Source organism: Zea mays, chromosome 6 (genome assembly GCF_902167145.1).
Source record: "Zea mays cultivar B73 chromosome 6, Zm-B73-REFERENCE-NAM-5.0, whole genome shotgun sequence".
Taxonomy (NCBI): Eukaryota; Viridiplantae; Streptophyta; class Magnoliopsida; order Poales; family Poaceae; genus Zea; species Zea mays.
The window spans coordinates 51,069,358-51,082,703 of record NC_050101.1 but is presented as its reverse complement, the minus strand read 5'-3'; the positions used below and the strand labels follow the sequence as shown (position 1 = coordinate 51,082,703).

General features: G+C 42.6%; 1 protein-coding gene across 5 annotated transcripts; it reads right to left on the bottom strand.

Moving 5' to 3' along the window:
* Positions 1–1,373: 1,373 nt before the first annotated feature.
* LOC103629289 (protein argonaute 1B) lies at positions 1,374–9,962 on the bottom strand. 5 transcript variants are annotated; one of them, XR_002263241.3, is made up of 23 exons: positions 9,649–9,962; positions 7,457–8,245; positions 7,159–7,379; positions 6,936–7,085; positions 6,719–6,852; positions 6,430–6,539; positions 6,239–6,345; positions 6,016–6,154; positions 5,764–5,880; positions 5,370–5,477; positions 5,200–5,271; positions 3,849–3,971; positions 3,593–3,758; positions 3,391–3,515; positions 3,177–3,314; positions 2,935–3,077; positions 2,804–2,866; positions 2,663–2,726; positions 2,439–2,596; positions 2,274–2,347; positions 2,096–2,190; positions 1,979–2,010; positions 1,374–1,878 (listed from the first exon to the last, which is right to left on the bottom strand). XR_002263241.3 is itself a non-coding variant. In XM_008650457.3 (23 exons), the coding sequence occupies exons 2-23, from the start codon at positions 8,231–8,233 to the stop codon at positions 1,664–1,666; spliced, it is 3,309 nt and encodes a 1,102-aa protein (XP_008648679.1). In that variant the 5' UTR covers positions 8,234–8,245; positions 9,649–9,962; the 3' UTR covers positions 1,374–1,663. The 5 variants fall into 5 exon arrangements, 4 of the variants coding, with proteins under 4 accessions (XP_008648679.1, XP_035815808.1, XP_008648681.1 ...); XM_008650457.3 differs by having other exon boundaries at positions 2,439–2,574; XM_035959915.1 differs by having other exon boundaries at positions 2,439–2,574; positions 7,457–8,263; positions 9,649–9,930.
* Between the last annotated feature and the right edge of the window lie 3,384 nt (positions 9,963–13,346).

Genomic DNA, 13,346 nt, shown 5'->3' with positions numbered 1-13,346 from the left:
TTTGCCTTGCCGGACGCCGAATATACACTTTTCGGGGATCAGACGAAGTCTGTCTTCGCGCTTGTTGGCAAATGTTTCTGCGAGGTCTGATAGATGGTCTTCTTTGTTTCTACTTGTGGCGACTATGTCGTCGACGTATGTAAAAGTGTTGCGGCCCATTTGTTTCTCTAGAATGTTCTTGGTCAGTCTTGAGAATGTGGAGCCGGTGTTTTTAGACCTTCGGGCATTCAGACAAATCAATAGGTACCGAAGGGTGTGATAAAGCTTGTTTTTGCCTTGTCCTCTTCACCGATCAAAACCGTTTGATTGGGGGTTGTTGTGTCCAGGGGGACTTTTTAGCCCCTTCGTTACCCTTTAATTGGGTGTTGGTTCTTTTCTCGTTGATCGGTCGAGGACTCTGGGGTCCGCTTTCAGTTGAGAGGAAGTGCACGTTGCGCTGACTGCGAACAAAGTCTCTCTCTCTCTGTTTCTAGCGACCTGTGTCGTAGAGTTCTTACAAGCAACCCACGGTTTCCTTTTCTAGACCTTATGTCATGGAGTCCTCACAAGCAACCCATGGTCTCCTGTTCTAATATGGAGGTTGAGTATAAAGTTACCATTGAGGCCGGTTTGGGTACTGTAGTAATGAGTGGGGTTAAAGTGAATTAAGATGTATTGAGAGTGTATTTGATCTATTGGGGATTTACGATCTCTTCAATCCCTCCAAAACACTCCAATTCCAAAGTATCCATACTAGACCTGATGCATATGGAGTATCATTTCATCCCTGAGCGTGTATCTACTCAACAACTTACATACGAATCATCTCGTCAACATTATGACCACACCCTTAGCATCACACTATGCGGCTGATTGGTTGCTCGGTCGGCCACATCCAGAATCGCCGGATGCGTTGACCGTGGATGTGCACTTGATTGGTAACCTGTACCTCACCGCTCGAGTCTGCATACGCGGGTGGAGGTCAGGTCTAAAACCACGCATTTGACTGCATGGCCGGAGAAGCGAGATACGCGCGTTCGAACGGATGCAGGCCCTCGTGAGCCAGGAGGCTAGGCTGCCGCCAACCAATCAAGCGATATAAGATCGTTACACCACGGTTAAATATAGCGTGGGCTTATGTACAGATAATAGGAGATTACTCTTTTCTAGAGCAACGTCTACTTATTTTTAAGAGCTTTGTCTCCGATTAGTTAAATATAATATGGCTTATGTATAGATGGAGATTATTCTTTCCAGTAGCAATCTCGTTGATTTAATGACCTACATCTCCTTGATTCTCCGTGACATACTCAGGATTGTAACCGATACTTTACCAACGATCTATATGAAGAACAGTCAAGCAACAAGTACCTGCCTAACAGATACTGTCTATCTGAAATCAAGAATTGCGTCCTTTCTGTACTGTATTGGGAGGGAGATAGAGAGAGGTTGTAATACCGTACGTACCTACATAATTTTCAGATGAGAACTGGATTGATGGCTTCCAATAGTGCAATCTAATCCACGACAAGCCCATCTTAATAGGAGTATATCGCAAACAGTTTCCAATGCCATACAAGTAGTTACAGTACAAAAGGTATTAAAGTTACCGGTGCATAACGGTGTCCTAGCATCACCACCATAACGATAATTGCTTGCTCACAGCATCAGCGCAGCGTCAATCTTAGCAGTAGAACATGACGCGCTTCACGTTTTCCTTGAGAGCAGGTAATGGCCTCACAGCAACATTCGCAGCACCAGCCCTGGTGTTGCGCGCCCCTGGTGGAGGGCCACGGCTTGTCGTAGCACCGCTCGCCACAGATCCGCTGTCACTTGTATCTGGCTCCATGTAAAACCGAGCTCGGAAGGCTGCCAGATGAGCATAGTATGCAGGAGGAACTGCAAGCGATCCAAACAACGGTCAGCACATTCTGTTTTTTATTATTACCACCTCAACGTGACCAAGAAATTGAACTCAATGCCGCCATGACGGGCTTACCGATTGATACTGAGCGTGTGCACCTGGCATACCTGAAAAGGTCAGTCTTCAGTTTAGAAACCAGTGCTTCAAAAGAGTATAAAAAAGAACGAATGGACAAGAGCAGTAAAGCGTTACGTGTAACACAAGTTGTTGGTGAGAGTTTGCAACCCATCAGCCGTAAATTTGTTCTCATCCCACAGAACATGATAATGGGCAGGACGGCTTGTTCCCTGAAAGAATAAAATGGATATCCATCATTAGCTTGGCAAAACAAATAAACGAAATTCAGCGATTAGACAGGGAAATCAGCGACCTGAATGCCAGCATGGCTGCACAGGTAGAAATCAAACTCGGTTGGATGGCAAATCTTCGAGTCCACCACAGTGCCTATATTATAAAAATAAAAATAAAAGTTTTATAAAAGACAGACTGTCCCCAAAAATATATAGTATCACATAAGGACACGTCATGAACTAACCCGGCAGTATGTTGCCACTTCTATCGGCAGCACGCTGATCATTGTGATTATTAACAAACAACCTGGTGTGATGACGCTTCTGGACCACGACAAAGGTAACTGGAGGCTGGTAATCAGACTCCAATGATGCACAGGCCTACATCCATAGCTTGGCAAGGCTGGTCAGAGAAAAAAAACAAAAGGTGAAGACCGTTACCAAACTAATGCACTCAAATGAAGTTCACCTTTCTAATGGCATCAAGTTCGTACAACAGAACTTGGTAGAACTGTCCCTCACTGACACCATCCCTGAAAACGGTACAAGTGTTTAACATACACCGAGAACCACCACCCTCAGCAAAGGTGCTCATGAAACGGATACGGACCTGTAGAATATGATCCTCTTGGGTTTTTGTCCAGTCGCCCTCCAGAAAGAAATGAGAAGTTCCCTGCACAATCAACGGAAGTTATGCGTCTGGAGGAATGGAAACATACCTCTCATTTATCAGTATCATACCTAATCATGCCACCAGAGACAGCCCCCCTTTGGGGATCTTGCCGTACGTTGAAAAGATCCTGTATCAATTCTTGGCGATGGGTTTGAGCACTCACTAATCCTGCATACTTCGTAACCTCAGGCCAGTCTTGAGAAGCAACCACCTAGGAGAAAAAAAACAGTGAAAAAAAATAGTAACACTTCAACTGAAAAAGATAACATGTCTTTCTGGTGTTTCTTTGCCACAATAGGGATTCACTTACAGCTGCAATGGAAGGACTAGAATCTTCCCCAGGATGGGGATGGGTCACATCAGCACCAAAGATAATAGTAGCTACGTCACTGACAAGGGGGATTCTCCTTGCCAAAGCATCAACAAGTACAGTATTCCTTCCCCCAACCTGAAAATCATGATAACTTTAAGAGACGAATCAGGGTTAAAATCAAATGTTTAGAAGAGTTAGTCCAGTTACATACCTTAACATTTATTTTCAGGGCAACATTTGCAAGATACTGATGCTTGTTCGCCTTGAAAACATGTTTAGTCAGACAGCATTGGGAGACCAATCCAAGATCAGTCTCACATATCCTTTTAAGATCCCCTGAAGAATGAAAAGAATACTAATAGTGAAGCTTATTCATTGAGCAAATGCTCAAGAACCTTTTGGAAGACACATACCGTAAAGAGAGCCATTATTGTCAGGCAGTATTACCATCAGCAAGTCAAGCTCTCGGCCCTGAGGCCTGAGTATGCTCATGGCATCTTGATAAAGTCTCTTTAGTGCTCTTTCAACATGTTCAGGCCTCGCATAGACAGGGGGCAGCACAGGTTCAAGTGCAAAATCCTAAAAGAGAGTATGTGAAGAGCAAATAACACAAACCAAAACCAAAATAACAAACAAATGGCATGTTGAAGTTCTGAGAGACACACATACCATTCCTGATACTTGGCACATCAAAGCGAGATCATGACAGAAACTCCTAGCAGCACCATCTTGCACATTTCGTGAGAAGTTAATGCATGCCCAGCTGCTAACTCTACCACCATTGACCATTTTCTACCGCAACAAAAAGAAATCCGGTCATGAGAAAAGTTACAAAATGCTTAATGATCAATCAGGGGAAAACGCAAGGGAATAGGTACAAGCAAAGGGCGAGCTACAGGTTGCAAATAAATTAAGTTTATGTTAAAAAAAAATTAAAAGGCATAGGAATCTTTACTATATTAAAGCACCATCTTCAACGGTCGTCCCGCGTCAATATTTTTCAAAAAAAAACCCTACATTTCTTTAGAATCAAACCGCACTCCTATAATCTCTTCTCTACTACTATAATAGGAGAGTTTATGTAAAAAATAAGTTGAAATTATGTATAAGTGAGTGTTTGAACCTTGGTTGTTGGCTCCACATTCACACCCACCTAATCAATAGAAAATATATATTTTGTGCTTTATTAAAACAAAATTTATCCTATGTCATATATATATATATATATATATATATATATATCGTAGCAATGCACAGGCATATGACTAGTATAACCTAAATGGCCACTTTCAGCATTTCAGCAACGAATTGGCATGAATTATTAGTCACAAATTAACTACCAGAGTGATTGCACACACAGGCAAGACGAGAGCAAAATTTCCGATAAACCAGATGCTCACGAGAGTTCTGCAAGTAAATCAAGCAAAAATTCTGAAAAGGGGTGACAGAAACATGGAGTTGTGACATAAAGGGATGACACAAACAATATGAAGTTGTCTACCAAACCCAAAAATAGAACTTCACAAGTCATTAGCAGCTACCAAGCCTAGATAAACAACCACATGGTTGTATTGTTCATGCAATGATCAGACAACTGCTTGAAAGCATGCTATCATGCTTCAAAAATGGCAGGCTGGCAGCTATATCTTTGTTGCAGGTCTAACTTCTTTTTTCGTATAAATTAAATATAAAGGGCAGACCCAGTACCGGAGACTCCCACATGAGTGGGATCTAGCCATCAAGGGAAGAGATGAAGTATAAACCAATGCCAGCCTTCCCCTCACAAATGCGGAGAGGTTGCTTCGAATCCGTGACCTGGTGACTCAGTGAGACAACTCTCACCACAGCACCAGGACTGCCCTTCTGTAAATTTAATATAAACTAGAGAATTATTTAGCTTGGGTTGCAGATTTATCATGTTTAATCTTCACTTCTAATATTTCATATAGGGAATAACTGATTATACCTAAATGAATTCACAGAGTGATTTTGTTGACAGTATAGTCATAACCAGGCATACCTTATTCATCATATTCCACTGCCCAACTCTTGGCAATACATCCCTCTCTCTGCCACTATCATGGTATTTCAGCTATACACAGAAAGAAGAAAACCAGGTCAAAGTATGCCCAATATGCAAATCAACTGTTATGTGCTGTTAAGCTTAAAGCATGGTGAAAACTCACTGACCCTTGGAGGAGGCAGAACACGAGCTTCAACGGATGCAAGACGCTCATCAATCTTTATACCAAATTCCTGGGCATAAGGATCCTCGGAGTAGGCATTGTGATGCACAGTCTAATCAAATAGGTAAGGCAAACAAAAGATTTAGAACCATCAGTTCAATGGTTTACTTTTGTGAAGGCAAAAGCCAATTGATTAAACAAGACAAAAGGAATATTACATGTCACTTAATCATTACATGTGCAACAGTAATAATAGATGGCAGTCTTCACCATAATATACAATTTTGCACAATCAACTTATTCGTAAAGCAATTCTCATTTTATGAATGTAAATATAAATGAACTGCAACTGCTAGTACTACTAATCCCTAGTCAAACCAAGAATACAATCGGATCACCTGCAAGATGGCTTTCTCACGCTCTTGGGGACGCTGGCAAGTCACCTTCAGTAGAGCAGTGATCTGTTTCTCATTGAGTCGTTTTGAGTAACGCTGTCCCTCAACTATCTTACAGACCTGGTATTTCAATGTCATAGGCAATTTATTAAAACATGCTGAAGCTGGATATACCATTTAGGAATCATATGAATAGATAAACATAGTATAATAATTAATGCAGCGATTGCAATACAGCTGGCAGAAGACACTAACCTCCATAGGCAGATAATTTATTCTTTGCTGATTGCCCACTTGCAAACAAGGTAAAGTGGTGTGCTGAATATTAAAGCCATAAGTCTCCAGGAAGTATTGCACCACAGTCTTAACAGTACCACGATCATCAATAGGGAATCTAACATAGGAAAACCATTGAAATCCTGTCAACGCATTATACCTTATAATATCAACTGATATAAGCTAAGAAATGTGCACGTACGATAACTCCCTTGTTGCTTGTGAAGTGAGGCCAGATATCCGATACTTCCTACGCATGTTTCCACGGTGTGTGACCTCGACTTTCACACCTCGTAGGGCTTTTTTAATCTATATATACACAAGGGAGCAAATGGAGAATGACGAAGCATAAACCAAAATTTCTAAGAAGAAAGGTAGGGTAAGAAATCAAACCTTCACACGATCAGAATCAGACAATGGTCTAACTGAGATATCTCTGTCAAGAAGCTGAGCAACAAAATCAATCACAGGGAGGGGCTCAATAAATGCAGTAGAGGACATATCTGCGAAAAAAAGAAATTACACAAACTCAATATTTCAGATAAGACCAAATAGTGATGCCACAAACTACATCCATAGGCATCATGATCTAGAATGTAGTGTGCTCCTGCATTATGGTCATGTATCAAGTTTGAAAAATAGAAGGTAGATGACCCAATAAATGAGAACGATGGTATCTAACCAATATTCAGAGAAAGACCCATCTGTGTGGGCCTTATGCTTTGATAGAAACCACGCCAAGTTTCCAAACCTTCACCAAGTTGCTGGCGTCTCCCTAAATTGGGAGAATAAAATGATCTACCAACAGGACAATACCTACACAGAGAAAATGCAAACTACAATGGAGATTTTGCCACAGGAAAATAACTCTTACAAAAATAACATTCACTCAAAGATACCTGGCAGTAGGAAATTCACGTAGTACAATGTCAAGTACTTGAATAGCCTCTTGAGGAGCATCTGGTTGCCTCCCAGCTAGAAACATAGCCAAATGGTGGAGATCAGCGCGAGCAGCAAATTTGATCACCACCTGAAAGACCCTCTGGCCCCTTAAAAGCAGAAGAAATGTCAGTAGGAAAGTTTGGATACGTTTTAAGTACAGAGACAACATTACAGCACTACCTTTGGTGTCTTTGTCCTCCACCAAGACTGTTTTCTTCATCTTGCAGAGTAATTTCGAATGTCTTCGAAGTAAATGGCAATGCTCCAGCTGTATAAAGACTCTTCCTTCCATCATATGCAGGCAGACGCCCATCCAAATGGGAGTGTCTATGAAGGTTTACAAGCTCTTTCATGACAGCACGATTGACACCACGTGAAGGAACCACAGGTGTTATTGATACCTGATCACAATAGGCTGGTTATCAAAAATTTCATAAAAACAATGACAAGGAATTATGACGTCTTATTATGGGCTTACATCGTATTGGTGGAGGTCTTTATCAGGCAGCTCAGCAAAGAAATGATTTGCCTTCACGATGCACCTGGACCCATGCGTACCCTTGCCAGGGCGCAATGGGAATCTAACAGCTTTGCTTGATGCTGGTGCTACCTGACTAACTTGGCTGGCTGAACTTTGGTCATGAATCACAAGTTGCTGGACTTGTCCAGTGCTCACCTCGGCCATCCCAGGCTGCGAGGACGAGCCAGCTCCCGGTGGTGATGGTGCTGCCACCACAGGGGCTTGATGTTGGACATCTGGGGCTTGGTGCAGCTCGGGAACTGGTCTAGACGGACCTGAAGGAACAATTGGTCCAACACTACCTCCCACATGCCCGCCACGGTATGGCTGCGGCACTCCCCCTCTGGGACGCAGACCACCACGTCCCTGGTAGCCACGAGGCTGAGACCCAGGTGATGGCCCACCACCAGGATGCTGTGAAGGTGGCCCGCCACGGCCCTGGTATCCACCATGTCCCTGGTAGCCACGCGGTTGAGGCTCAGGCGGCCCACCACCAGGAAGTAAAGGTGGAACGCCACGTCCCTGATAGCCACGTGGTTGATACTCAGGCGGCCCACCACCTGGGTGCTCTGAAGGCGGCACTCCATGGCCCGGATATCCACCACGCACCTGGTGTTGTCCTCCACCTCGGGCACCCTGTTGTGTTGCCTGAGGACGCTGTGAGGAGCCCTGACCAGGCGCTCCAGAAGTCTCCCCAGAACTCTCTCCAGGGCCAGTCCTTTTCTTCCTCACCATGGCAGCCGGATGCTGGTATATAAAGCAGAGCTTACAAAAAAAGACCGAGACTAAAAAAAAGTACATTGTATAGAAAAAATAGCATTGAAATGAGGTAAAAGAACAGAACAGATCAGATGTCAAATAAAGGACAGGTTCCATTTAGCGCTTAAAGATATATAGAAGGCCTAGCATGGACTAGGCATTTGCAAACTATTGGGCCTTGGCCTATCTCTTATGCATACAACGCCGACCGACCGCAACAGAATAAATCGATATAACTAAATTCACATAAGAAATGAACTACGCCAATGGATGAAGGATATGATGCGTGGAAATACATTATCAGTGGCAAATGATCAGAAATGATGCACGTGGTGCGTGGGGACATGCACAAGTCAAAATAAACCAGTCCCGTCTCAGAAGGCATTATATTATTCTAGAGCAAGTAATGTGGCGATGAGAGTCCTGTTGTGGGTTGTGGCTACTGGTCTGATGTTACACTTCCCTGCCATACCATTTAGGGGGTATTTAGGGGTGTTTGAATGCAATGGAGCTAATAGTCAGTTGCTAAAAAATTGCTATTGGAATTTTTGGGATGTTTGAATGCACTAGAGCTAATAGTAGTGGCTAAAATTAGCTGGAGACATCCAAACACCCTAGATAATAGTTCAACTATTAGCTATTTTTAGTAAATTAGTTAATAGTTAGCTAGCTATTTGTTAGCTAGCTAATTCCACTAGCAATTTTTTAGCCAACTAACTATTAGCTCTAATAAATTTAGGGGGTGTTTGAATGCACTAGAGCTAATAGTTAGTGGCTAAAATTAGCTGGAGACATTCAAACATCCTAGCTAATACTTCAACTATTAGCTATTTTTAGTAAATTAGTTAATAGTCAGCTAACTATTTGTTAGCTAGCTAATTTCAATAGCAATTTTTTAGCCAACTAACTATTAACACCCCCTTAGCTAGCTAACTAGTATTAGCTAATTTGCTAAAAGTAGCTAATAACTAAACTATTAGCTAGACTGTTTGGAGCTAATTTTGGCAGGCTCTAGTACATTCAAACACCCCTTCACAGCAGATTTGGATAAGGGCTAAAAAAACTAACCAGTGGATGGAACGCGAGTAGATCAACGATACACAGGAGAAGGCAACAGCGCAACTAGGGAAACGCCTGAACGGATCGGATGGACTCGAGCAGGGACGGGATAGATCCCATCCAATCGACGGGCAAATTACCCTACATGCTCTCTATGGAGGTCATGCAGCAACGGTGGCGCGGCGCGGCGACCGAGAGATACAGAGGGGGGGGGGGGGGGGGGGGGGGGGGGGGGGTGACCAAGAAAAAAAAAACCGTAAGAGAGCGACGGACAGACAGATCTATCTACACGTACGGACGGAACAGCGGAGAAGGGAGGGCGATGCTGATACCGGACGGAGAAAGGGAGCGGGCGGCGCTGGTGGGGATGGAACCCTAGCTTAGCACTGGAGGGGCTCCAAGCTCCAACTCTCTTGCTCCACTCAGCGCGCTCGTGCTCCACTCACTGTGTTTGTTGGTTGGCTTTCCTTGGATTTCGAGGTGAAGTGAAGGAAAGGGAGAAGCAAGAGGGCAGTCCCCAAGTGAAAAGGATGACGCCACGCCACTGGGTGGGGCCCGCCCGTGGTGTCTCCGTGTCTGTCTGAGTGTGAGAGTGTCTGATACCTGAGAGCGGAGCCCCCGTGTGTGTGACTGTGTGCGCGCGCGCGCTACAGAGCGAGAGCCGGCCGACAGATCACGACGAGCTGGCCCTTTGTGGGCCTCATTTGTCCGAGCCAGGCCGGGCCCTGATGTCTACGGCCCACAAGCAGTCCCTCCTCTCTAACCTCACGTGGGGTGCAGGGTTTAAGCTAGGATTTATAGAAAAACGTGATGAAACGTATGCAAATCAATTGTTGTAGCTGCGCCTCCGTTGCGTTGATCAACGTACGCCATTCCTATATGCATGTTCTACTAGCCTATGGACGTACTCGGATACATGCATAGAGCAGGTTAATTTTTAGCTTTGGTTCATCTAAATATAGAGTTAATAATTGGTGGTGCATTGTTTTTTATCTAAAATATCAACTAACTAGGCACATATACATTTCATTAAGATACATTGAGATTGTGAATGCGATGTGAATATCGACCGTCCCTAAGCGAACATAGTTGGATGGTTTGCCATCGGTTGCAGTCGATCTCAATTGGATAGCTTGTCGCTACGGCTATATATCACATAGTTAAATCTTATTTAAATAGGATAATTATTCAAACACGTCCAAATCTTTACAATAAAGTATCATAGAGATAATTCAATACATTTATGTTGCAATCATTTGAATACTAAGGCAAATGTAAAGGAATAAGAACTCACAACTATTCACATGTCAAATTCATAAAGAAATTTTAAATTATCACCACTTCAAATGTAAAAAACTATAAACAAGTTTTCGCACATTTTGTGGTCACAGCACAAGATATAGGAAATATTCTCCACAAGGTTGAAGGATTTCCAGCATATTGGATAATCAAGGCCTTCCTCTAAGATTGTACATGAAGAAACTTCATCATCGGAGCCATCTGCATTGGATATACTCCATTTTGAGGGTTGTGCCTTTTTATTTAAGCTTCTAGCTTTGCCATTCCATGCAAAACTCCACATGATGTCATCACCAAACAAACATGAGAAAACAATATTTAGTATTTGATTGAATGCAATCAATACTTGGGGTAAAGAATAAAGATATATAAGATAAATGTCAAATCTGGTAAGTCTGTATGTTTATCAGTTGCACTGGGTAGGTATTATTGTCTGATTGAACCGAGAGACCCTGATCGAGGAATGAAGTATATCCAATGTCTTTAAGTAGATAACTATAATACTATAAGTAGATAGGCCTAGTGACTTTAATGTGGTGCACTCTAATTGTCTCTAGCTTTAAATGGCTTATGAGAGGCCCAAAGAAAGCATGAATCGATACCCAATTCTAAACTTTCAATTTTGGACAAGTATGAGCGGGGTTTTGAGGCATCATACCATGTGTATTAGGGGCGTTGGATTATAGTGGATTGGTCTAACGCCTCCATGTAGATAGCATGAGAGATATTGATTGATAGACCCTATGGATAAGTAGGACGTCAGACAAATGTATTGAGTCTAATGATCTAGGTAAACTAACTAGCGAGTTATAATGGGTGTCGGACTATACAACAATACTATTTTTGTTAGGTTTCTTCTACAGGGTCATTGAACCCCGAAGACCAAAGTGGATGGGTCCGATAGCCTATTGTTAAAGACTGGAAACATTATGGTAGACGTTAGACTAGTCCTGTGGTGGGCATCAAATCATACATTCACGATGGTGATTCAAATAGCTAGTTTTGACACTGTCACAACCCAACCAAGTTATCGGGTCCACGTACACCAATCCTTGCCCTCAAGGCCTTGGATGGATATGCAAGTGAATCAGATAACTTACTCGGGGTGCCGAGTTTCGATGAACTTGTTCATTCCCAAGGACCATTCACCATAGTTGCAAGTATTACAATAATCCCACAAGAACATAAACTTTAAATACAAGAGTTGAGCGGAAGATTTTACAATAAGATAATATACATTAACAAACTTTTGAAATATACAAACCAAGTAGTAGGTATTATTAGTACATGCCTGAGGTAGAGTCAAGTGCTAACTTATTACATCAACTGGGAAGAAACCATCTTCCCGTAGTCCACACATAATGCACATAAACAAAAGTAGAAGTCTCCAGTGTGAGTTCTAGCAGAACTCAAAGGCGTTAATAGTTTCTCCTACAGCAACAATAGGAATAAAACCCTGAGTACGCAATTACTCAGCGAGACTTACTCGACTAAAGAAAATACTCTCAAGGGTATGCTGGTTTGTTGGGAGTCAACGTAAAGCTTACCAAATTTCAAAGACTCAGTTTTGCAGAAAAGATTACTAATAGTGGATTCTTATGCCAAAATTTTACTTCACAAGTTAAGTTTCTTCCTGAATCTAGATTTATCTAATCTAGATCATTAACTTTTCTTACACTAACTTCATTTTAGCATCTTTAGTTTCACTTGTTATCTACGATGAGGGTCAAAGATTCAGTCTTCATATCCGAGAAGTTCGGCGATCCGAATCGATTAATACCCAGCTAGGGATCTCCAACCACACGACATATGTAGCACATAACCCTTGCATATGTCAACTTGCCCACGGGTTTCTCAAGACCAAAATGGGTCCACACCAACCGAGAGCTCAGTACCCCACCATCCAGCCTCTTGCCAGGTGGATACACGATACTCTCGCCATCTCTCCACACCCATTGCAGGCCAGCCTTTCTGGTATTGGTCCAACCGAGGCTAAGCTTACCCATGATGAGGCATGTGGCCAGTTAAAGGGTCCTAAATCAGCAGGCCAACAATCATACGGTCCTTAAGAGACACAGACGGGCGACCTTTCCTGCTCAACGTCTGGTCTTAACTTAAATTATTTCTGAAAACTTGGTACATGTCAGAGGTACCCTACTAAAATGATGAAGTCATCAAGGCCTTTGATACCTTCATCATCCCAGTCTCTTTTTCTTTGTAAAAGCATGATTCATACATCAAAATATTTTGTTCCTCATCTATAAGCATGCTAAGCATATCTAGCTTTTTAAATCAGGTATCAAGGACGATAATCAATAACTCAAGGAAGTCATGTAGCAAAGGTTTAACCATTCAACTCCTACCACCTAATGCAGCATATAAGTGATAAAAATTTTAAAACAGCAAGGAGGTGGCAAATGCACCGGGGCTTGCCTTGATGAGGAGGAGAGTCAGGCTCTTCTACCAAAATATTGCAATTGGCAGCAAATCCTACTGGAGGACCTTCTGGAGGACCTTCAGATATCACCTCAGTTGGAGAAGTTTCAGATGGAGGAACAGGTTCCCCTTCCACTTCTACTTCAAATTCTTCTTCAAGGTGCTCTACAAGTCATTTCGAAGTATATGAATGCTTATGTAATGAGATGCCATGCAAACTCTCATTTAGAGAGAGGTGGAAAACTTACATATTCATATCTAAGGACATGACCATTATATTTACGTTTCTGGGTAG

Coding starts and splice junctions, on each gene's coding strand:
- LOC103629289 (XM_008650457.3), bottom strand. CDS start 8,233: ATGGTGAGGAAGAAAAGGACTGGCCCTGGAGAGAGTTCTGGGGAGACT. Junction 7,086..7,158: donor GGAGGACAAAGACACCAAAG/GTAGTGCTGTAA, acceptor TCTGCTTTTAAG/GGGCCAGAGGGTCTTTCAGG. Junction 5,272..5,369: donor GTGTTCTGCCTCCTCCAAGG/GTCAGTGAGTTT, acceptor TTCTGTGTATAG/CTGAAATACCATGATAGTGG.